Source organism: Dermacentor silvarum, chromosome 11 (genome assembly GCF_013339745.2).
Source record: "Dermacentor silvarum isolate Dsil-2018 chromosome 11, BIME_Dsil_1.4, whole genome shotgun sequence".
NCBI classification, from domain to species: domain Eukaryota; kingdom Metazoa; phylum Arthropoda; class Arachnida; order Ixodida; family Ixodidae; genus Dermacentor; species Dermacentor silvarum.
The window spans coordinates 64,091,743-64,117,798 of record NC_051164.1 but is presented as its reverse complement, the minus strand read 5'-3'; the positions used below and the strand labels follow the sequence as shown (position 1 = coordinate 64,117,798).

Genomic DNA, 26,056 nt, shown 5'->3' with positions numbered 1-26,056 from the left:
GCTGATCTTCCATCTAAATTTTATTGGTAAAAAAATGCTTGGTTCTATAAAAACACAGGAAATAAACCAGATATCACAGTAAGGAAGAGAAAGAAAGCATGTGGCAGGAACGAAAACACGAGTGAAAGAAACTGGTTTATTCTGTTTGCGTTTATGCATAACCAAGAATTTCCTGTAAATAAAATTCAGTTGAATTTCAGTGCGCATACCTTGTTTCAATTCTATCTTCTACTCTATTCTTGTGGTTTTGCATTGCTCATAATAGTGAAGAGGTTTGTCTCCCACCATCTCTTCTTTCATGTTCATGCACAAACAGCGGTCACTTAGAGCGTCTTTAATGAAACCCTAATTGAACCAATCTTTGTCTATGGAATGGCGTGCACACTTATGCACAAAAGGACAAAGAAAAGGAGTAAACGTGCAAGTGGCATTCCACGTGACGATGCAAGGACGCAGGCAACAAGCTTAGCAGGGCACTCACTTTTGCGGTTGGATGGGACCGTTCGTGAGGGCTCCTGGGTTTCGATAGATGCGGCCTTCTTCTTGAGCAAGGGCACCACGTTGCCCATGGGCCTCGCCACAATTAGCGTCAGCACCCCTTCGGCCTGCTTCAAGAGCTGCGCCACCTGCGTGCACGTCACCACGTGCGTCAGCTGTGAATGGTCCCTCACTAATACGAGTGTCACACTGTGCACTTCTAATCATGATCGAGCCTGATCAGCACCGAATTACCCGATTGCGATTGGCTCATCTGCGCAAGCTGCGGAAGGTAGCCAATCGCAGTCTAGATATTCAATCCCGATGGGGCTCGATCCCGATCGAAAGTGCCCGTGTGATACCGGTATAAGTCAAGCACAAACAGGATGAAATGTATATGCTGTACTAACTGATATTTTATTCGGCGTGCATTGTTAGTTGATAACATCTTTGCTGTAGACACAGCGCACTTCTAGACACACAGATCATTAGGCAAATTAACAAAGACAGCATTTGTGTTAGTTTCCGTGATCGTATGTGTGTCTAAAAGTGGCTGTGTCTACAACAGCAATGGTCAACCTACTAGCTTAACGTCATAATGCCTGCTGGCAAGACTGTAACAGAATTTTAAGTACAGTAGGATCTTGTCCATACATTTTGGAAAAAAATGCGAGAAAAAACATGCTAACCGGGAGAACATACGATCCAAAGTAACTAAAAATTCAGCAGACTCAACTGTAGTTGGTGCCTACATAATGCAAGGTGTTGCGGGAATTGTTGCAGCACCAGATGCCGACGCGTGCCAAGCTGTTTGGGTGTGCAGATACATATGCGCAAACACATGCACACACAGCGCACAGCTGACACCTTTTTCAGAAAAACCCTGTTAAAGGAACCTGACAACCACTAATAACATACACTGAAAACATAGAACAGATGACGAGATCACACCTCACATTTAAAGATAAGTGCATAACGTTATCGAATAAATGAGGATTAAAATTTTGAAACTGGCACAGAAAGATGCGCAGAGAGTAACATGAAGCAACTTTTTGTGGTGAAGCATTGTCAACGATGAAGTATAACTCTTACCTCGTGGCAGAGCCTGTATGTACACGCCTGTCATTACAAGGAACAGATTCACTTGTCACCAAAAGTAATTTGCTACCATTAATTAAGGCCTTTGCACCCTGAAGCATGTTTTCCTTTTGCAAACTTCGAACTGTTTTAGCTGGAAATAGGTACTGCCTTTGATCCACATATTGCTGCATGATATTGCCGTACTTTACTCTGATATCTTATCAATGCTGACGCAAGCTGCTTATCTTTTTATGTTTTGAAGTGCGAGTCCTTGCACTGCTTGCACGCATCGAATGCAATGCTTCAAGCTCCTTCAAGAACATTCATTGTGCTACATGAAGGTAATCTAGGAACTCTCTGCTTCATGTATAAACAGGGGCCAGTGTGAAGAGCTACTTGAGTTTTAATTAAACAATCAGCTAACTGTGATCACCAGTGTTGTGACCATGTTAGTGTTGCTTGCTTTCTGGGGCAAGTTCGCGCAATAAAAGGTTTCATTCTTTATTTATTTTCTCTGGTAAGGTTTCCACATCTGTTCCCACGTAGTTACCTACATCATGATAATACAGCTGAACCTGCCAAAGAAAGCAATTGCTATCCTGACAAAGACAAGTCTTTGTCTTTGTCATGAAAGATAATGAAACTATCATGAAAGACAAGTCTCTTTGTTGAAATGTTCGTTTCAGCAACATTCCTTGTTTGACCACTGCTGATTACCCATGACAGCTGAACTGTTCATTTTTCAGCCCTCCTGAAAGCCCACAGATCTCCCTGGTCCCGTCAGCACCACTGTCATTCGCTGCGGTGACTATAGGTTGTGCTGGTGATTGGTTGCAGCACCATTCAATAAAACACTTGGCATAATCGTTTACCTAGTTTCTCCAGACTTTTCATTACTGTAACGTATTAATAGCCAGCATTTGTAACAATATGTATATATTTTTAATTGTTTTATAATAGCTTAAATCCTCAAGTGGGCACTATAAAAAAAATTGAACAAAAGTGCGATCAATTTAATCCTGGCAGCCATAGTAGACTTAAATGAGAACAGTTGTGCAGTGGAGCGCGCTACACATCAATCAGAAAGTTTCCTTCTGAACGTTTCCACCTAAACCGTTATCACTGGTACTTTCCAAAAAGTTTCCGGTATATGAAGAAACAGTTTATTTGTTCCAAATGCTGCTTCTAGACATTTTAATAAACAACGCTTTATAACGTGCAACACTGTAAAAAAAGCTTGCTCACATTATGAATAAGAAAATGCGAATACGTGTGAATAGGAACATCATTTTATATCACTGGTGAAAATGGATGTTTTTAATTCAAACAGCATTCAATATTCAATTTGACTCATTTCAGGCACCATTTGATTCATATTCAATTCAGTCTCAAAAATTACCATGTGCACAGCGCTACTGACAACGCTGCAGCAGTGCCAGGCTCACCGTGTCGTAGTCGGCACCAGTGATGTCGGTGCCGTTGACGTCGAGGATCATGTCGCCCACGCCGAGGCCGGCCTGGTGGGCGGGGCTCCCTTCCTGAATGTCCGAGACAAAGATGCCGAGCCCGGCTTCTGCATGGCGGCCTTCCAGGATCATGATGCCGAGGCCATGCGTCCCCTGAACATAACAATGCCAAGAAACCAGGATTAGATTAAGTGTTAGCAAAATCTCAGGTACAGCATCTAGTACAATAAAGCAAAGCTTGTGGCATGAGATTGGTCAATGTTATATTGGCACACCTGTCAACCTGTGAGCATTAAAGTTCGTAAAAATCCTGCAGATGTAAGGATGAAGGGGGGATAGCATGCAATATTTAAAGCTTGCCCTGGGTGCCTGGCTTCTGTGCGATACATGTACGCACTTTCTTAACTATGATTTACCTTTATATGGTGCAACACACGAGAAGTGGCAAACTCAGAACAGCAGAAAGTGACAAGCAACACTTAAGATGTTCTTAAGTTGAGATCGCCTGAAGCCCAACACTACGTTGAGGGTTTTTGCAATTAGTACTTCTGGTGCTGCTGTTACAGTTCCTAAGAGACATTCACAGCTGCTTCCATTAGACTACAAAGTGTGAATATGCAGTAAAAGAAAAAGCCATCAAATACATCCTTTCACAAATAAAGTGCGCCAACCAGATTTCCCATTCAGCTTTCTGAAAACTACAGCTACCGCCAGTCTTTGTTGTTGCATCATGCGCTGAAACTCGAGATGGCATTGTTGCAGTCAAGGGCGCGGTCCACCATGCCAGGTACCCTCAAGAGCGAAATTTCAGAAACCGTGGTAGCATCAAAACGTATTTCAATTTGAACTGGTTGGACACACACACATTTATTTATTTTATATATTCGATACTGTAGTCTTATTTAGGCCTATATAGGCGAGGGCATACGAGGTACAGGGGACTCCATGTTAAGGGGGAACAAAAAATAAAAAAAGGCATAATACATTGTAAGCATTGACGACAACAACAAAGCAATAAATGGACTCTACTTTTGGATATTTCAGTGGGCATACCAGTATTTGTAAATGTGTAGGATAAATAAGGATGCGGTAGTAAAAGGTTATGTACTGTCTGAAAGCGGTATTATAAAGACAACACAATGAAGAAAAAGGAAAAATCGTTTGAACAGAATGTGTAAACACATACGTGATGCATTGTTTTCGCTTCTCTTTACGCACCAAACACTAGCGGCCTAATGCAGCAACTCAAATGCAGTAACACAGTGACAAAAATGTGTCAACTGATTCAGCATTGACAACGTCATTAGGCAGTTCATTCCACATTTCGATAGCTAAAAGGAAGAATGAATACTTAACATGTTACAGCATTGTAACACCTGGTTCCATCCAAGTATAAATGTTGTTATCGTAAATTAGGAATAGTGTTGGTCCTATACCGATCCCTGTGGTATGCCAGAAAACACCTTAACACGGTCAGATTAAGCATTATTAAAGCTGACATACTGCATGCGGCTGGCGAGATAAGCTGCAATCCAAGACAGAATTTTTGAATTAACACCAAATGATTATAGTTTTTCTATGACTAACGAGTGTAGGATGCAGTCGAATGCCTTAGAGAAATTGTTAAATATTGCATCTGTTTGCTGTTGAGAATTAATAGCTGCAGCAAAGTCATGAGTAACTTCTAGAAGCTGCGAAGTGGTCGAAAGCCCCCTTCGAAATATTGCATTGTGTCACTTGATTTCAAGCTGCGTCTTAATATAGGTTGCAAAATAAGAAAGTATTTTTTCGTAGCGTGCGTGGTTGTTGAACTATTTGACCGCAGTTGCACATTTAGCTCGACACTATGCTTCAGACATTGCACTTGTTCTGAGCAGATAATGAACAGCAGACTTCTCAGTGGTTTAAAGTTCACTCCCGAAATTAAGAATGTGCACATGGAAAACAGATTGGTATCTTTTTGCCGTTTTAAGTTAGCTTTGTTCAAACAGTGAAATTTTCTAATAAAATTGAATACAAGTATGTATATATTATAAGACCGAGACCGACCAAGCTGTCAAGCGCTTTTTATTCCAAAAAGGAAACGCCCCAGCTCATGCGCGAAGAAGTAGAAGAACAGGGAGATGATGATCACTTTGCCACAAATACTGAATTGATTGCCGAATACAGTTGAACCTCGATATAATCCAACACATTATCGGTATAATGAAACAAACTTAAAATGTTTCTTGACATAATCAGGACGTGATAAATATGTGAAATCGATGGTTTGACAACATCTCGTCTGGGCGAGAGGGGCGTGTTGAACGAATCAAATAGTGAAAAAGGATTGATTAAAATCTTTTAAGACGTTTGTAAAAAGTTTTTCAAATACATCTTCAAAGTTTTTAACCAGCCCTTTTATGGTCGGCGTTTTCAATATTTCATTCGTTTAATGTGATGAATGCATGCTTATTTGACATGTTGGATATAACGTAGGTACTTTTGTGTCGTATGCGAAACCATTATAATAAGGCTCAACTGTATTTTTTTTTTTTTTAGTCTAAGCACTCAAGTTGACATGACACTTGTAGTAGATCACATAATAGAGCACTGACCTTTTTCACAGTTACAGTCCTGACCCCTCGGTAGTTTGCATATTTTATTTCGTGCCCCTGCAGAGAAAGCCACGCAAAATAAACAATCATTGTATCTGATTAGAATGATACACAGGTTACTGCCCTGTGATTGCAAAGGGTGCAGTCAGAAAGGCAAGTAATGAAATTCAATGACAGAAACTGTTAATTCAACTTCTGCCTACAATAAAAGGTAGAACTAGGCAGAAATAGTAACAATACCGGCAACACAGTCGGCTATTGTCGGAATGAATGACACCGCTAGAGTCCGTCCAATAAAAGCATCGCAAGCTCCAGAACAGTCAGTGGAGCTTGGATTGATTCTGGAAGATACTATAAAGTAGTCACAGTCCCATGCACTATAATCAGGCTGACTTGTTTTACTATCAAATATCAAAGTGGCAACACACTTTCTCTATTTCTGATACAATACGCATCTTGCAAATGAGCAGTAACATAATAACAGTAATAACTCTGTGAAAGCGATCGTCGGTAAAAAGTGGGGGTGTTTAAATAGTGAAGTTTTCGAAATGAATTGAGTACGAATATTCTAGAAATACAATCTTCGAAAATTGAATCGAATAACAAATACTTTCTCATGTCTGAAGAAAGTGAAAAAACATTTGCTTGACATCCATTTGGTAAAAAAAAAAGAAAAAAAAGAGGCTTATTTACATTATCTGATAGGTGTGTGTTTTACAGTTCACAATTGGACGTCCGGTCAACTGAGCAGCTTGTAAATGATTAACAGCTGCTTTCCCTTGTCTGGTGCACCATGGCAATGATAGTAATGAAACAAAGAAACAGCATGTCACCAGGCACACACACAGTACGGCGTTCGTTGAAGAAGAGAAGTGTTTAGAATGACTGAAAGTTGAGTAAGTTGGTAGGGATTCGTTTGCGCTGTCCTTGTTATACTTTCGTACATGCTTGCATGCCTGCCTTTCCGTACCAAGACAGAAAAATTGTGTGATACTATAGAACTACTAATCTCTTTAATGGGATGCAAACACGGTTGAGATAGATTACTTTGCCTAAATCAAGACAACAAGTTCGTACATGGGCCGCCTAAAAGAGGGACATTCTTATGGAATGACTGTAAATTATGGGCCAGAAATTATCTGCTCTGCACATTCGCCCGGAAACTGGTGCAACAACGGCAGCCGTCCTGCCACAGAATCATTCGGAAGTCCATTGCATTGGCCTTTCTCTCCCGAGACTGAAATGTGCGTTGTTATTTGAGCAATAGTGAATATTCAACATTTTTTAATACAGTCAACAGTTTAAATCTGTTCTACAAGGGTGAGTCTAATGCCATTAAATCTTGCCTTACCGCTAGAAATGTTCTCATTTTTGGTGTTTTCAAGTTACAATGTTTTCTTTCAAGGCGTATTTGTCGTAACATATAAGTGATTTCTTGAATGGAATACAAATTGAAAGAGCAAGGACTATTCAATTCGTATTCAACATTACGAATACTCACACACCCTAAGTGAAAAGCAAAGCAATGCAAAAGTGGCAATATCGAAGGAATGCTGAGCCATGTAGGCCTCTTTTACAAGAACAGCAATACAACAAATTATTTTGGAAACAGGCTTCAAACTACCTCCACAGACACCATGGCCCAAACTTTCGCATTACCGCCGTACATGAAAAAGCATTCATAAGTGCATTGCATATCATCATCATCATCATATAAGTGGTTATAACGAATATTGGATATAACTTCTTCTTCTTAACAAGGTTCTTGTTCTTGCTATGACTTCTTCGTAACAAGGTTTGACTTGTATGGGGACGCGAGGTGAGATGCGTCCAGCACTTTATTGTAGACTCACGCACGGATTAAGACCAGCCACGGCCTTTACCACCACGAACAACCAGCCAGAGAACTTGGGCAAGAATGCCACCTCTGCATACACTCTCGTGCCATGCCAAAGATAAGGGCCCTGCAAGATGCAACTTTATTGCCTACGACAGTCGTGTCGAGGCTCGCCACAGATTCTATCTCATTGTCCCCAGTGGCCCCGATAAAGAGAGGGAGGTCTGCTTAAGAACTGCCATTGCCATTGGTGTATGCCTACTAAACGCTGTACAAATCTGCTGGGGTCCTTGAAGTTTTCCACGTGACTGTGCAGAATTTTACAGTACGTGTGACTGGTTGTGAGGCAGGTTCCCCATTCCTCACCTGCTCATCCAGTTGCATGGGGTATTGAGTGAGGGGCTTCACAGCCATGTCCTCCACCGCATCTTCTCTCCTGTCAACAGCATGAGAAACAGGGAGTCATTGTCACCCGAGGTCACGCAATGCATGCAGTCGTTCTTTTTGTACATGCCACTTTTAATGTGACACTAAAAGATGGCTGCCGGCGACATTTATACGGACCCAACATGAGTTGTTTGAGTCTTGTTTTATGCTCAAGCAGCCCAACATGACGGCATTTACGTGAACTCATGATCGTCAGGCCGAGATTGCAGTGGCAGCCTATGTTGAGGTGATATTAAAAATTTTAAAAAGCACGCGAACAGCATGTCTGGTTCTTTTGTTGCGGGCTGCGAACTGCAAATGTGACCCATCAATGTTTACCTCCACCGTGAAAGTGGGTCAGGCTGCAAATGGCTCACGTTTACAATGCCGTAACAGGCAGAAGTCATACTGCCAAGCCTCCTTGAACATGCTTTTGCCGGAATCATGTAAATGCCCTGACAGAAAGGAATCCCATACACAGGTAATTATGCACTGTCTGCATGACTCCTTTCTGCTGCGCTTGTCTTTTTACAAGGGTGGCCTAGAGCAGTTCAATTGTGGGTGCCAGGCAACTTATTCAAAAGGCCACATTAGCAGTGTGCCCAAGACAGTATTCCCGGCTAATTGCATTAAAAAAAATTAAAATTAAATTATGAGGTTTTACGTGCCAAAACCACGATCTGATTATGAGGCAGCCGTAGTAGGGGACTCCGGAAATTTGCACCACCTGGGGTTCTTTAACGTGCACCTAAATCTAACTACACGGGTGTTTTCGCATTTCACCCCCATCGAAATGCAGCCGCCGTGGCCGGGATTTGATCCCGCGACCTCGTGCTCAGCAGCCCAACACCATAGCCACTGAGCAACCACGGCGGTTAATTGCATTCAGGAACATTTTCCCTTTCATGAGATTTCGCATTACTATGGTGCCCGATGCATCGGTGTCTATGGGTGACAGCCTTTCTGGCATTGTGCCAGGACAGCACGCTTGGCATTGTCCAAGGAACGCTGTCACTCAAAGATGTTGACACGTCTGGTGCTATAGTCAAACAAAATCTCGCAAAGGTGATCATTGAGAATACAGCCCCTGGTTTTAAGGGGCGTAACACCGCATGTAAAGAATCTTGCTGCTCCTTGCCATTGTTGAGAAGTAAGAACACTCTATTTATTCTGGGTGATTTCACAAGTGAAAAACAAGCAAATGAAAACATGAACAAAGTAATGTTTGTCTACACATGGTGACACTGTACACTGCTGATATCCTATGTGTGGTGTAGGAGTAAGAAAATGCAAGTAAGTTTTGCAAAAGTAGGAGTAGTAACTTATTTAAGCTTAGCCTCTATATATATATGGTTAACTTAAAATGAAAGAAAGCCAAAGAGCATTTGCCAATAAAGCTTTTCCCAATGCAAGCTTGTCTGAGAAATGCTTCTTTTTGCAATCCCAACAGCAGAAAAAAAAAAGAGATACTTTTTAGGGACTACTTTTTTTAATAATAGGCAAAACTTGCTGGAAAATGCTAGAAAGTTGGATTTGATTATTCCTCGGTATTATGAAGATGAGTGAGTTAGCAATCAGAAAGGTAAGGAGTCTTTGCAGAAGCATAAGGGAGGGAACAATCAACAGACAAAAGCAGCACCTAAAAGACGATACTGCAGCCATCTCATTAGCATGCCCAGCCTTGCCTCAGTGTTGTGAAGAACAAAACACCTTAATGAGACACTAAATTCAGCAACCAAATATTTCTTGCACAATTTATGCAACTGGGTGATGTGCTAAGAGAGACATCTAGGGTCTGGTTTACCTGTGAAGGACAAACTTGTACGTGGGACCCGGAAGACTCTTGATGATGGCTGAGGCATTGAGGTGACACCGGCCGTACATCACGACACCATTCACCTTTGACAGAGGGCAAAAGAGAAAGAAGGCAAAGGTCTAGCAGTGTAAATTTGCAGATCGGGCCCACTTGGCTCAGCATTTCAAGGAAAGCAGCACTAAAACGTGGGATGTGAGAATGAAACAGACGACACGGGTAGTGCCTCACACAGGCAGTGTCTGTGTCGTCTGCTTCCCTCCTTTGTCCCATGTTTCAGTACTGCCTTTTTCAATACGCTGTGCTACAAACCTATACTCAGTGTTCAGATGTGACGAGAGGAGCAAGCTCACACCTGACCATATCACAAGCATGTGGTATCTCAATAAAATGAATCACTGTGGGCAGAGTGAAGAAAGCAGAACAGGTCTGTTCGAATTACATGCACCACCTGAAGCAGTTCATGAAATGCAGCACCCTGTCATTGATTTAGCAGTGAAGCAATGAGATCCTCTGAACTACACCGTTCATTTCCAAAGGTTCAGGAAAGGTGCAGGGCTGGTTTGCGATTTTTCTGCACCCTCCTTGCTGACTGTGTCGACTTGGTGCAGACGTCCATGTGCGAAACAGCAGCGCCGCAGACGAAACCGCATGCGGGCGTAAGCACCGTTGAAACTCTGCTTACGCGCATCTGCTGTGACTACGCAATGCGGGTTGTGCTTATGCCTCAAAAGCAGACTATACCTGCGTTTCAGGACCTCTCAAACTGCCCAAAAACGGTGCAATTCAGGTGGACAAAACATAATGCCTGCACCGCGTCTGCACCTCGGCATTAATTTCGAGCGTCGCATTGTGCCTGCACTGCTGAAATTGAGGCGCACAATTTCTGAACTTCTCGTGCCCCACCATGAACTGATTCATTGTGGTGCAGGTGAATCGAATGGACGTAATGCATTTCTGACATGTTTTAAACTGCTTTTATGACTATGTTTGTCACCTGTTTAAAAAAAAATTTAAATGCAAGCAACATCCACAGCATACACACCTGGCCCGGCACTCAAGAAAAAGCCCAAAACCACAAAAAGTAGAAGAGCTTACAGAGCAGTCTGCATTCGAAATGCGTGGGCTAGTCATTCACTACACAGTGCAGTTTAAACTGACGCAGCACAAATGTCCTGAAGCTTTTTTCCATCCTTGGTTGTGTCTTACCTTACAGAATTGTTGCATGCTGGTGAAGTCTGGTGGCAATACAGCTAACGCAACACACTTACATCAATGCCCCCTAGACTAGTGTCCAATGCAACTATATGCTTCTCATTATATAATTATTCTCGTTTTGTGCATTTGATAATGATGAATTTAGCAGTCTATTGGCACCAGTACAACCATGGTCAAATCGCACTACACCTAGAATTTGCCAATTTTAACCAAGTGCTGTTTTTTGTGTTGTTATCTCGTTGGATTTCCATACTGGTAACAGTTTTATTAATTTATTATAATTATTTTCCCCCCTTGTGATTGCTGTTGCACTTATGCTGACTTCGAAGTTGTTGGAAAAGAATGCCTATAAGGAGACATAACATAAGCAGACATTTAAGCAGCTTGCATTTAACATTTCAGCAGCCACCCATAAAACCTTGGAAATTTCAAGATGGAATTGCTGTTGACAGCACAAAAATAGGAAGCAAATAAAAGTACTCTGGGTCGGAGAAAATATGAGGGTAGTTGCCACAACTTTGGCTGCTAACAGGGGTTTCGAGCAGTGGTGACACTCTGTAGAACAGAAAATTGGGCTCATTGATACTGACCGAACACGATGTAGTACTCTAGTGCGATCAAACCACAGAGGAGTTGCCTTCATCTTGTGTCATACGTATCAAACTACACTATGTCGTGTCTTAATGGTCTACACAACAGTGACGCCATCTGGTTGTGAAACGCACCTCGAGGAGCTCGTCAGCCACCCGTATGCGGCCATCGCGGGCAGCCTGGCCGTTGGGGTGGAGGCCGCAGACAAAGACGCTCATGCGGCTGCGGTTCTTGTTGCCGGCTAGTGAGAGGCCAAGGCCGCTGGGGCCCTTCTGCAGCTCCACCAGGAGCAGCTCCCCACCAGCCAGCTTGAGCTCCTGATACTTGCGCTCGATCTTCTCTGCATGGACAGAAAAAGAAAGCGAGGGGGAGGAGGGAAAGGTTAACGACTGCATTTAAAAACAAGAGGCAAATTTAAAGCAGCACTACAAATGACTTCTGAACATGACGAACAGATCTGCCGAATCACTTGACAATGCTTTCACAAACACCTCAGCAGCATATTTTGCCAGTGCATGCAGCAGGGAGGCTACGATTCAGGGAGGCTACGACATCGCTCACAACAAAACCTCATTCTAGCCTTCAACTTCTTGAAATCTCCACGGCCTCCCGTATTTATCGCGATGAATGAATAAGCACGATGACTATCGACCGAACTTCATATGTTGCAACTCAGCAGTGCCTCCGGCACAAAAAAGGAAATGGCAGCTTCACCCTACAGCAAAGCATTGCCCGCAATAGCAGAGTTTAGTGTTGTGCTCAAGCTCCTAGGACAGCATTCTAACGATGTGTGGGCCAACATGGTGATAAGCAGCACGTGAAGAAACTGCTGATGTGCAGCAGAAACAGCCGCCTGGCAGCTACCAGGAATCTCACAATGTTGGTGTGATAAGGAGTGCCATCAGCACCATTGCAGTGTTTTACTTCAATGATGCATGACATGGCACTGACGAGTGCCCAATGAAATTATTGGATAGCTTCACATTTACTGCGCGTTCAACTCAGACCAGTGCACGGATACAGCTGCCCAGCGAGAACAATAATGCAAGTGAAATCATGCATGCTCTCTTGTCGCACTTTTAATGTGACACCTCTGTTTGTTGCTGTGTTGGCTCAGATAAACATTCCTGAATGCTTCCCAGAATAAAAATCAGTAGTGAGTGAGTGCTTGTGTTGTCGGTCATGCCTTCGCTTTCGTGTCATACAATTCAATCGTGCTCTTACTGTTTTGACTAACGGAACTCAACAAGCCCAACTGTCGAGTCTCCCTCAGGAGTTAAGGCTCACAAGGTTACATGCTAGCAAAGAGCTATAGGCCTTCATCTGTAGTCTTTCCTTTTTTTTTTTTGACATTATTGGTATTGTTTACAAGGAGTTTGTTTTTCCAGGTCAAACAGTTTGCCAGCATTTTACCATGAGATGCTTCACAGACGCTGAATAATAGTAAATATATTTCCACGTGTCTGCCTAAACAAGGTCAACTCATGAAAGCTGCACCATAATACTACACTTTGTCACAATGCTCAGTCTCAGTCAAGGAGTTTCTTAAACAAAAAAGCATTTCTGCGATTCCACAACTGTCCTAGTCCCATGATATCATAATCTGGTTTGCTTATCTCTTTTCCAAACATTGAAGCTGACGACATAAGTCATCATTACTGCATTATCGACATCATCCAATGAGCCATGACACATCAGTTAAGCTCAGTCGCACGAGACAGCATCCAAAAATGACCACCAAACTTCCATACATAACTGTGACTACAACATGAACTAGATTGATGAGAACAAGGTAGACTTGTGAACACCCTCTAGTGTACCACTGCTCCAGGTACACTTTTATTACTTTTTTAATAGACCTCAAAGGTTCTATATACCCGCTCTCATGATGTTTGCTACAGCAGCAATAGTTCTTGCTGTTTTTCAAGGGTGACATTGGCTCTATATCACAACCACATTTATACATTGGAAACACTACCATAAAATATCGCAAAGTGAACATTCAAAAAAGGGCAGCAAGGTCCACAGCTCACCCCAGTGGTCACTTGACACCATTTTCACGCGTTTTCAAGCAAAACTCATTCTCTCCTCCTAGCTGCAGCAATATCAGGCTGGCAAATATCCCATGCGTACGGAATTTCCCGCCAGTGAGTGCAACCACTGCTGCATGTGGCAGCTTCTATTGTCTTTGTGACAGATGCTGATAAGAAGTTCAGTCACCACTGACGTACATTCACAGCTATCTGTGATAGGGAAACCTGCGTGTCTGTGTAAAATTTCATCAGAGTTGCCGACAGCACATTTCCACAGGCCATGCTGACACACTTCCTTTAAACACATGGGGTTCTGTCGTTTATTCTAAGTCAAACCAGCATACAAAGCAAAAGGGTACCATGGAGCGAGAAGAAAGCTGCTTTTCTGTTTGATGATAAGACCATATGTGTATCACTAAAATACAATATTGTTTAATATATTCGATATGACATGAGTGACTCTAGGCCGTTAACTTCCATGTGTGGCTGTGAAAATACAGGTCTTTCCTGTACTGGAGAAGCAAAAAGTCAACAGAGGTGAAAAGCTTTTTTTTTTGCTTTTAATTGCGAGTATTGTAGCCACCTGTCTGGAGCTCAAGAAAGATACAAAAGTGCACGACCCACTGCTGAGTCATCACACACAACCCCCTCCAAAAGCAATACCGCACTATACGTGCTAATGACGAAGCTGGAGTCATCAAGTAATTTAAGGGTAATTTAGTCATAAAGAATATGCCCTGTCAGTAACTGTCGTCAGTTTGATGGCAAGATGAAATTTAGAAAATTTATCCGCAACTAATGCAGTACAGGGATAATCGAAGATTGCAGGTGAGGAGTTCATTCTGCAGTGGACTCAAGTAATCTGTTGATAATTATTAAAGCGACTACCTTTCTTTGGGTGCTTTCGCCCAATTTCGTGGTCGGTGGTTCATTGTCGGATGTTGGTTGTGGGAGGTTGGACATTAACCGCCGATACAAAGGTGCCAACGCAAAGGGCACATGCTTTCAAAAACGCAGCTGAGTTGCTGGCCGCATTTGTAGCCGAACGGAAACTATTACAGCTCATGGAGGTCCAAGCGCTGTCCACTTATACTAACACTACAGATGTGCTGGCTAACAGTGCTGTACGGAATTACGCAATGAAATTACAAACGTTACTTAAATATCCTCACTGCAACAAATACATGCCGTAAGTGCATCATTCCGTTATTCAAACGAATAGCTTTATAAAAGCATTCAGCTATTTGCTTACATTTTCAATCCGTGTTGATGATTTCTGCACAATTTTTTTATGATGTAATTCATTTATATTCAGCATAACTGTGCGAGTTTCCAATGACAGCTGCACCAGGCAGCAAGACGACGAGAGGCAGCGCAGCTGCCTGCGTGGCTGAGACTTGGCTGCACTACCAAGTGTAAGGGCAGCGGGCTTCAGCCCCGACACCTGAGCCTGACAAGTGCGCACCACCTGTTGTCGAGGTACAGCTGCACTTAGCGAACAAAAGCCCATCACTTTTCAGTAAGAAAGGCCTGCACTGCAACGACAACAAAGCGAACCGGCTAATCACAAAACGAAAACACCTACCACTTACATGTGAGGAAATGTACGCCAACATCGAGTTGGCCTGAAATATGCAGAGTGCGACTCCTCTTTCCTGTGAATTTGCATTTTTGTTCAGGCAAGACCGCTAGGAACTCGACATTGTGATATCAACAAGAGGAACATCACATGTGTGCTCGAGAGTTGCTTTGGTAATTCTATCAAGCAAAGGTAAGCAAGAAAGAAAATTTTTGATGTCTGCCTTAAAAATTTGGCCATGAAAGAAGAATGAAGTTATACTGCGCTAAATCTAGTCACAGCAGTCATTTAAAAAAAAATAAATAAATAAACAAGCAGGCCTTTGCATAAGAAAAACCATAGAAATCTCGCATGGACAAACGCTTCATGCACAATATTGCTTTCGTAGGTCTTCAAAAGGTTAGCGGGACAAATACAAAAGCAAATGAAGCAATCAGCAAGAATATGAAGCAAACAGTAAGCAATTATTGACCCATATTTTAACATCATTAGCCTTCATGTGTCGGCAGAATGTGATTTCTTCAAAATCACTTTTGCAAAGGAGTTCATCAAAGATCCAAAAACAAACACAGAAATTCATATAGGAGCAAAAATATCAGATAGAGCTTAAGAGCTGCAGTGATGTTTTATCGGTGGTAGAAAATTACATGCAAACTAATGTTACAAGTCTCAGCCCAGCCTGATGGCTTTAAACAAAGATCTTAATAGCATCAACGATGAAGCCAAGCAATAACACTAGTGCACATTTCCAAGTTGAAATGGAGGCTATATATGCGTATGTACCATATTACGCAATCTTATTGGTTGTTATTCCAAATATCGACAAGAATGCATCACCTGACATAAACACCAACATGACAATGGGAAACAGAAGCACACGCATACTGCTGTACGACAAGTGGATCAGCTGCAAAACATGCAGCGCTCGCTAAAGTGTTCAGCTGGTGCACGCAGTGAGTGGAATGCAACTGCATACACAACTCCCTTCCCACACCACGACCAGATGCAGCAAAGCACTAAATGAAACAGAAAAAAATGATATAAGGCTTCCAACCTTTCTTTTCCGTTACTCCGCTAAGGGACTTCAAGGAACCATGATTGTTAAGCCTAAACCAGATCGCGTAGATTGCCTTCATCGCACTCGGAGTGGGCGACAAAAAAAAGACGACACTGCCTGTCACCTCCCCCCAATGCCAGACTTTGCACGCGGCACGCGTCCTTTGTCAGCGGCAGGTGTTGCGACCACGAGACGTGCGGAAAGAGTGGAGAGGGTGGGGGAGAGAAAAACAGACGGAAGAGAAGAAATGACAGATGGATTGAAAAGAAAGGTAAATCCACCTGCAGGGAGGGCACAGAAAGGGCCTACACAACACAAATGGCAGAGACGAGAGTGAATAACCGAGCGCTGAAGGAAGACAACAACAACAAAAAAAAAAAAGAGAGAGAGAGAGAAAGAAAAGATAAACAATGAAACTGGAGAATGTCAAAATACAATGCACTTGTGTGACAGGAAGAGTGAGAAAAGAAAGAAAAAGGGACAGGCTGAATGTACGAGGCTACATAGTTGACGCAGAAAGAATGAAAAGCAACAGCAGGCTCCTTTCGCGGCTCGCATGTCATGGAAAAAATTTCAGATACCCTCTCCGCTGGCAAATCTTCTATGCTTTCATTTTGACATGATGAACAGAGCCACCTTTTGCATAGCAGCTGCACTCCAAGGTAAACACATGTGCATGGTCGCAATTCCTTTTTTTTACTGTCTGAAATTTCAACAAAGCATGACTGCAAGATCTATGCCATTCTGTCACTGAATAGGAGGTCACAGGTTCAATTCCAAGCCCCATGTTCCAATTCTCGGCCATGGCAGCCACATTCCGATGGGGGGCAAATACAAGAACACTCCTGTAATTGAATTTAGGTGCATGTTAAAGAGCCCCAGGTTGTTGAAAATTAATCAAAATCGAGCACCTCACTACAGCATCTCATAGCCTGTGCATTGCTTTGGTCCAATAAACACCACAATTTGACTTGACACCTGCTAGATTCTTCTGTTAACAGAATGCTGCCATTGGCCACAGTGCTCCGAACAAATCTCCTTCCATGTCACTGTTTGCAGTCACAGCTTCTACAAAAGGCTTCTATCAAAGGCACTTGGCTAAGATGGATGACTGGAGTGACAAGCAATGAGATTACAAGAAATGGATGTCTTGTATAGAGTTTTGTGTGCAATGCCCATTGCTCCGCACATGTGCCAAGCTCCCTCACCGTGACCTCCACAGCTGCTATGATAATAGAGAGCTTAGCCTGATTTATAATGTAGCTAATGCATTATTGTGGGCTGTATATGTAGGCACCGACAGCAAAGATGGTGATGACATCTTGTGACAGCGTGCTGAACTAAAGCATGCAGAACTTGTAGAGCAATGAGCGCTCCCTTTGTTGGCGGAAGCAAGTGTATTGGAAGAGGCATAGTCTCTGTGAAGATATTCTTAGCTTCTTGTTTCAACGAAAACAGCTGTGCAACATGAGAATTTCACTTTATGGTTGCATGCACACAGCATAAAAATGTGTCCCCACAAGCATATGCATAGGTCTGTCATATCACTATGCTATGGTAACAGTGATGCGTACATGTTAAGCTCAAGCTCTGTGAAGCCTTCTCACTCACTGACTTCTGCCAGAGAGCACACACTGTTCTAACACTGGCTACCCCCTCTCAATTTATACCCTTACATAATGGGCACAATCTACGGATGCCATTGCATTTAAAATAGAAAGGCAGAGAGCACTCACAAGACAGCTTGCAAAAATAATGTGGTTAGTTTGCTCTCATTAGCCCATATGAAAAATGGCTAAAAGCAGCACACACCTCAATTTCAGCAAAGAGCTTCTTTCATGATGGTGCTGCCTGCATTAAAAAATCCCTTTGTAACTGCTTACATTCTTTCAAAGCGGTAAATCAGCAAATGGGGTTAGTGGCTCCCTGGTGGTATAAGTTTCATCTTCTGTCTGGTTGAGGTGAAAAGGAAGTCTGAGCGTGAATCCGATGTTTAGACAAAGAAAGTTGTCTTTGTCCTGAAAACAAGTCTACGACAACAAAGGGACGTAACGAAAACAATTACGCCCCTTGTTGAATAAATGTCCGCACCAACATTTTGCTTATTCACCCGCTATCCATCACTTCAAATTTTACACAACCTCCCAAGTGGATCCAGTTAAATGCGACGTGAGAAACAACTGAACGAACTACAGGTTAAGTTAAACATGCAAAAAAGGCATTGTCTATTCGACTAAGTTATGTGCACAGAAACCTTTATTCTAAATCTCTTCATAATTACTTTTCGATGGAAGTTTATGGCTGTGATGTAGTCTGCCCCTGTTGGGTCCCCTTTGATTGACATTTGACATTGAACACATGACCACATGCCGCTGCCAGCCTTCATGAGGGCATGAAAACAGCCTACACCTTCCTGTGAACCATTTGTCTTGTTTGAATTTTTTTCGGGGTGCATTACTTTGCAGCATAGCTGTTATGTGAATGAAAGAAAACCAGTCTTTTTCTGAACTTACAGCAGAGAATTACATATTAACTTGACATGTGTACATTATTATGATGACACCACTCATGTCTCCTCAGTGCCGACAGCACCTAGGGTTTGTCATACTGTACTGTGCTTTTTAGCAGTGATTTTTGAATAGTAAAAGTTTTTTTTTCAACAGAATACAGATATTTGAGAAAAACGTGCTTATCTGAAGCTAGCGTAAAAATATAATGTCTTTGATGTCTACAAGTTATGCAACAAGAATAATCTACTGGTCCGGATATATTAGCTTAGAAATTGGAGCCTCGAAACAGCCTCATGAAGCATAGACATTCAGGCCAGTGCTTGCAGAGATGGCTGAGTATGTTCAGTTAAGTTGGATTAACAATAAACATTTTAAAAGGCCTTGCAAAGTTTCTTCTATATGTAGGCTTTAGGAATAATTCTTATCTCAATAAATGACCAGAAGTGAATATCTAAAAATTTCAAATATCAGCTAGATCTTTGAACTAAATACAGATCAAGTGATCAAATTTGTATTTGGAGTTTCGAATATTCATACACCCTAAGTATTTTTTGTTTTTTTATTACCCCAAGGAAATACTGATACTTCACACCAAATAAGGAATGTAATAATTATTTGGCATTGAACACATGACTGAAAGAACCTTCCCACGACTGCTTCATAACCTGCAATCATCACTGCATCTTGACCCTGCTTTCACACACAGATCTACAATTAGTAAGGCCTTGAGTATCTCTCAATCTTCTTCAGCAGATATTCATTCACAAAGAAGCATTTATTCACAACGAGAAAGGCACAAACATGCGTCCATGCGTAAAAATGTGCAGTACAGTAACGCGTCTTTCGCTTAGACAATGAATGAAGGACAGCTGTCGAAAGCATGTGACACGTTCGGGCTGTACGCCAATGGTTCAAAAAACACAGGTGGGACCCATCACTGTCATGGCTGAGCGGATGCCAAGGTGGAAGAAATAAACAGCCCCGCACTGAGAACCTCAAATAGTCTCCCTGCCGTCAGGACATACAAAGTAACCAGCGATGCAGCATCAAAAAATGCTAGACCCCGGCTGGCACAGTTCACAGCATGGAACAACTGCCAAAATGAAGTGATGTCCAACACAAGCTTTACCTTTACTTTTGTTTTTACAAGGCTCCAGCTTCAATGTGTTTGTCCTGTGATTGTGGTCGTACACAACTTTGGTTTTCTGCTTTGCTATTGTGTTTTATTCTGACTGCTGCGAAATGTGCCCGAATAATGTAACCCCAGAGACGTTTTCACACAAATTATTGAACAAATGAATGAATGAATGAGTGAATGAAAGAACGAATGAATGAGAAGAGGGAGGGAGGGAAGCAAGCACAACATGCTTTGTCTCGCTAAATCCATGCAATGTATTCAAAGCTAAGAAACCGATCAGAAGATCACAAACGAGTACCAAGAGGATTTGACCACAGCTTGCACTAATCCTGTCTAGTTCTGTGCATGACACCATTTGGATGAAAGGATCACTGATGGGTTAACAACACATAAAGAGCCCAATGGGACACTGGTTAAGCCCTTTTCCTGGTTCTCGTTACTGATTCCCCGACATGATCCTGACGTTGACGGCATTGTACTGATTTAGTGAGATGGTGTATAGGTCATCATTCGCAGCAATGGCAGCCTGTCTTGGAAGTACATCGCAGGACTACACACTCTCCCATTGATCTTCCTTCATGCCTGTTTTGCACGAACCAAACCTACTTTATGCCCAAGAATTTCCTGACCTCACCGCGACATCCAACTCTGCTTTAACTCAACCTACCTCTAAACTGTCATAAAGCAACAACATTAACATTACATCCAGCAGGATTCACAGTGCTTTGTGCAACATAAGTTGCTGTAAGCATTAAGAGCAACATGCCAGCAATCTGTGCATCACTGTCCATATGAACATGAGCTCTGAATGGGGCTTGCCAACACATGACAGCACTCTGGAGTGGCCCATCTTGAGCCCAGGACAAAAAGAGTCCTGTAGCCCGAACCCTGCTGCTTGAGGCACAGGTCATTTATGGGCTTTCTGGTCTATCCAAACACGTGAAGACACATACTGTACAGAGAATGAAAAACTAAATGTGACATCATGCTCTCTAGCACGCACCCCCCCCCCCCCCCCCCCTATATCCAATTTCTCGCCCACAGTGGTGCGCCGGCGCAGCAATCCACTTTTCGGCACGTCCGGATTACGACTGCTTTTGTTTTGTATTTGATATTCCACTGAGTTTTTCACTTTGTATCTCCGGCTTCCTTTTACTTCTTTGACCTCTAAACTTCTTGGTCTCTTTCGTCTGCCACAGTGTGCAAAGAATAGAGGTTGCCTTGTGGGGCACTTTCTTTTTTTCAGTGCTTGCACTCCACTGACGTCCTGAATGCACAGTTCCTTAGGAGCATCAGCTTGCGTAGTGACAATCCCCAGGGTCCAAACTGCCCAATGTGTCTTTATTTCATCAATGCTTCATTAATATGACGTGACTGCGAAAGATGAAGTTGAAGAGAAGCAACAACAGAGTGAAGTGTTGACTTTCAAACGAAGTTTACCCGAAAAATTTGTGAGTATATGATAACCTTTCACTCACTCTACTTGGTGATAAAAATATACGACACAATGACACCATTAATTGTGTTGATTTCAAATTTGGGCTCAATGGCATCGCACCGAGAATAATTCAACCTAAGCTTCAATCACAAATGAGCATGTGGACAGCAGCACACAGCAAGTTACTATTATAGTGTCCATCATTTGCAAGATTGCGGCAACTCTAAGTGCCAAGACGACGTATTTCAGATGCAACAAAGGCACCTTAGATGCTACTTTGTTTGAAAGACTCCAAATATAAACAAATAAACAAAAATTAAAAGAGGTATCAGTGACAGACAGAAAAAGCCAGTGTTTGCAGAACCAAATCCTCAGCTCATTCACAGCCACGCCAATTCTGGGCTAGGAATCTGTGGCAGCCCTGCGCTGCAGCTGCCGCGGCCGTTTGGCTCGCCTTCTTGGAATAACAAACAGGCCAGAGGCTATAAAAGCATCACCCCACCCCTGGACTCCTTTCTGACCCCCGGAGCTGCTGTTTTAAATGCCAACAAACAGACACCACCGGAGCCCAGGCACCGTCCAGTCACACTTTATACACGGGGTCAGCAAAGCAGCAATAAACACCTCAGCGCTCCCTGCTTCCTGTTATAGAGAAGACGCCGGCGTGAACTTAGAGCACTCAAGAGGCTTTCATTGGTGCCGACTGCGGGCATTTCGGGTCGGTTTCAGCAACCACAGCATGCGGCAAATGTGCTTGCAAGATCTTTTCCTCTGCACACGCAGCATCATGTGCTTTGTGTGGGAGCAGCCTTTACATGTTGTCACTCTCAACAGAAGCACAAACTAGCATGCTAACCGTTCACTTACACCACAAAAAAAAAAAAAAAAAAGGTTAAAGGGACTCTGACACATGTCTTCTTAAAACCTGAGCAAAATGTTGTAGTGGTCTGAAGCCTTTCAAGGAATACATACCCAAATAGCCTTTAAAAAAGCGATAACATATGAACGGAGATATAATGATTACAATGCCTAATTTACTCATTCTCCCTGAACACATTGGTTCCTCTCAGCCGAGGTGGCATCGATAGCAATGCCCTACCAATCGCTCCTTGCATGCTTTTCATTCTTTCTGCAGTACGCTTAAAGCAACGCTTAAAGGTCCATGCCTGACATGTACCTGAGAACGACAAAGGCGCATTGAGAAGACCGGTGCAATACGGTAATCATCACCGCTTCACAGTTTCCTAAAAGATTAAAAGCGTGCACATGCGTGCTGCAAGCTTTCGCTCAGAATTAAATCATGGTCATAAAATATCACCAAATGACTGGCATCTATGGGTTGTCGCACTGGCTGTGACGTCATTGATGGCAGCAAAAGAAAAGGCACCTCAAATGCCACAGGCAAGAGCAAGCAATCTATTATGTGGGATTGTAGATTTGCTGCTGTATGTACCCGAATAATATTTGGTTCACATGTTCACGGCAGCATTGTCTATACACTAGGAACATTTTCTTACAATGTTAATAAAGTGTTTCAGTGACCTTAAGTATCTAATGGCTTTATTTGCATAATGTTAAGCTCAGAAGTAATGACAGCCTGATCACCAAGTGATCATTCACTAAGTACCACGATAATCAAAGTGTTGTGTAACTATAAAGTTCCTTTATAACTTGAAAATCTCTGCAGTAATACCAAGTACTAATTTTCACAGGAAATAGTTTCACAGGAATAAATTTCACAGGAAATAATATTGATTGCTGCTTCAGCAGTTGACAAAGTAAGCTTAACGGGAGGCATGCAGTCGTGAGAAGCTCGTCTTTGATAAGTTCGTACTCGTAGAAGATTATACATAGTTGAAGTTCCCCGCCACACTTTTTCTGCAAGAAATGTGAAATATGTCTGCTGTTAAGTATAAACCGCATGCAAGTGATCTTGCGCACGACAGTGACAAGCGACGCGGTGGAGAAGGCTGTTGCGTTTGCTCATCGCTTGCAAGTCGTACCACACGCAAGCGACGACTTTGAGCGACGTCTCCCCAGTGCTGCCGATATGAGGGCCGCAAATACGCGCCGAAACTGGCGTGACACGTGCTTTGTTAAATTAAGTTGATGTGTTTCACCATAAAGAGCAGCATAAATATTTCTAAAGGTCTTGCACTAGGTTCTTATCCTTGCACGTATCAAAATTTAGTTGTTCGCTCGTTCCGTGCGACAATCAGTAGTACTCGACTGATGTAAATCCTGTTCCGGCTTCGCGCTATTGGCTAGTAGCTATAGCACTTCCGGGCAACAGGCGACGAATTCTATATTTCCAGAATCAAGTGATCGAGCGACAAGAACGAGCAATCTGTTCGCGCAACGGCCCGTTTCGTCGCTCAAAGCCATCGCTCGTCGCAGACAAAATCGCTCTCATGCAGTTTGGGCTTCAAAGGGCATCTTCTCACGAATGTTTCGAAAACAATAAGTTTTTAAATGCACATGGCATCAAATCCGAATACCAGGCTGCATTCCAAGGCAGTGCAGATATCCAGCTTTCTCCCAAATCCTGTGCACTGTAATCTTTCCTCATTGACTGTGCTACATGTCATTTAATCGAACAATGGGTCTTTTGCATTTGTAAGAGACCACTCGGCAGTAAGAAGGGAACATAAAAGGTACCATGCCACTAGGCTTTTCTCGGGTCTCTGGAGGATAAAAGAGTGTGTCGAAATATACATTAAAAGTGGCAGATAATTCAGCAAACTGATGGAAAATAAAGAGCAGGCCATCTTTCAAACGAAATTGTATAGGCTTCCTGTTAGCGAGTACAAGAATGTGTTTACGAAAATATTACCTAGCAACAAGGAAGGTTTATTTAAGATGTTCAAAATGTGTTGCAGAGCAATGTATCGCAGCAAGAGTTCACGATGCAGTACAGACGCTTTTGCTGAGTGAATGTTATTAACGAACCAGAAGTTAATGTACTAATTATGATTTATAATTAATGATAATTATTATATTAACTATAATTACCAGAAGCTTAATGTATTAACGTGCCATTAGAATCAGAAGTTTACAGGGTGTGAGTTCTGCAGAAATGTTTTAGCATTTAGTGTCCACATCCAGTAAACTATAGAATAAAATGTTCTGGAAAATCCAAAGCTACAAAAATACTCAGCTTTCGCACTGATTCTACTGTCCATAAAATTTTGATGTGGACTGCACACTTCGTTGCTTGAGTGAATGAACGTGAATGAAGGCTTGGGCGACTGACAATGAAGCCGACAATGTCGCCTTCATCGACAATGTCGCCTTCATTGTTTGTCAGTCACCGTCACCCAGCAAATATATAGCCCTGTTTCGCTGCACTTAAGGTTTCACTTTGAATGGTCCCCAACAATTTTTCTTTTACTTAATCATGTGATGTCAAAAGAGCTGCTTATTTTGATTGTGGCTTGTTTTTGATGCTGTCCTTTCACGGTGTCATGAAGGCAGAGAGCAGGCAGGACATGTACTGACATGGCAGGAACGACATGGCAGGAATAACATGGCAGGAATGACTGACAGGTTTTGTGATTGCAAGAGCCGCACATTGAAGTGGACAAGCAGGCAAGCAAGTCACAGCTGTCACTGTTGTAGATGCGCCATACTGTGCCTCCCTGTTCAACAAATCTGTCACCCACATGCGAAATCTCTTGCAGCATCCAACCACATTTCCAGACATATTGATCAACAAAACCAGTAATACCACACGTGCTGCCACACACTTGAACTCCCACAAAACATGCCACTTTGTGTGAAAACGAAAAGCTGTATGTGACCTCTGCCTTACAGTATTAAAAAAAAAAAGCACAGAAAGTATGAGACCTAGCATGTATACACTCATGTAATAGCCATACATAAAACTTTGGATTAGACATATTCGTCTAAAATGTTTTTTTTTTTAGTTAATCTGTGAATAAGCATGACCCTGGGTGTGAGACATTGGGGTGTGAATTAACGGAGACATTTTGTCGTGATGAAAGCAAGAAACCAAACTGAGCCATATACACAGATATATGAGGTGTGTTCAAAAAGAAACCGAACTTTTGAAATAGCGCACCAACCGGCAGAGGGAGCGCGCTGCGGCTACTGAGCGCATGTAGCGGCAGGTTTAGACAACAAACTGCCATTTGCCACGTTTCGCTCTGACCGTTAGTTGGCGAGCTACAGCCGCTGAAGTGAGCACATGAACAAGCTGTTCTTCGGATTGGTCCCAAAGTGACAATGAAGGAATGGGAAGAGCAGCGTGTGTGTGTGTGAAGTTCTGCTACAAACTTGGGAAAACTTTCACAGAGACATTTCAGTTGCTTAGCCAAGCATATGGGGAGGACTGTATGAGTCGCACACAGTGCTATGATTGGTTCAAGCGTTTTGAAGATGGAAGAATGTCGGTCGGTGACGATCCCAAGCCTGGACAACCTTCCACATCCACAGATAATGACCATGTCAAGAGAGTTCGAACTGTGATTCGTGGAAATCGTCGTTTGACTGTTCGAGAAGTCGCTGACAAAGTGGGTATCAGCGTAGGATCATGTCATGAAATTTTGAGTGACAAACTTGGGATGTGTCGTGTCAGTGCAAAATTCATGCCGCGTTTGTTGACTGACGAACAGAAGCATACCCGTGTTGAAATCAGCCAGGAACTGCTCACTGCTGCCAATGACGATGAAAACTTTCTTAAGAACATCAGAACAGGTGATGAGACATGGGTTTATGGCTATGATGTTGAAACGAAAGTGCAGTCATCGCAGTGGGTGGCCAAAGGTTCTCCTCGC

At 42.6% G+C, this 26,056-nt stretch overlaps 1 protein-coding gene and 1 long non-coding RNA gene across 2 annotated transcripts in view; one reads left to right on the top strand and one right to left on the bottom strand.

Annotated features, from left to right (window-relative positions):
- Positions 1-22: 22 nt before the first annotated feature.
- Positions 23-26,056, bottom strand: part of LOC119433733 (inaD-like protein) — a 233,597-nt gene continuing 207,563 nt past the window's right edge. The window contains 6 exon segments of the mRNA XM_049658330.1: positions 23-626; positions 3,003-3,176; positions 5,621-5,677; positions 7,824-7,893; positions 9,688-9,782; positions 11,640-11,845. Coding sequence (XP_049514287.1) covers positions 366-626; positions 3,003-3,176; positions 5,621-5,677; positions 7,824-7,893; positions 9,688-9,782; positions 11,640-11,845 — 863 coding nt within the window. The 3' untranslated portion in view covers positions 23-365.
- Positions 15,037-25,481, top strand: LOC125941498 (uncharacterized). Its single transcript, XR_007464379.1, has 3 exons — positions 15,037-15,309; positions 19,257-19,401; positions 24,731-25,481. It is a non-coding gene; the product is annotated as an uncharacterized LOC125941498 (long non-coding RNA).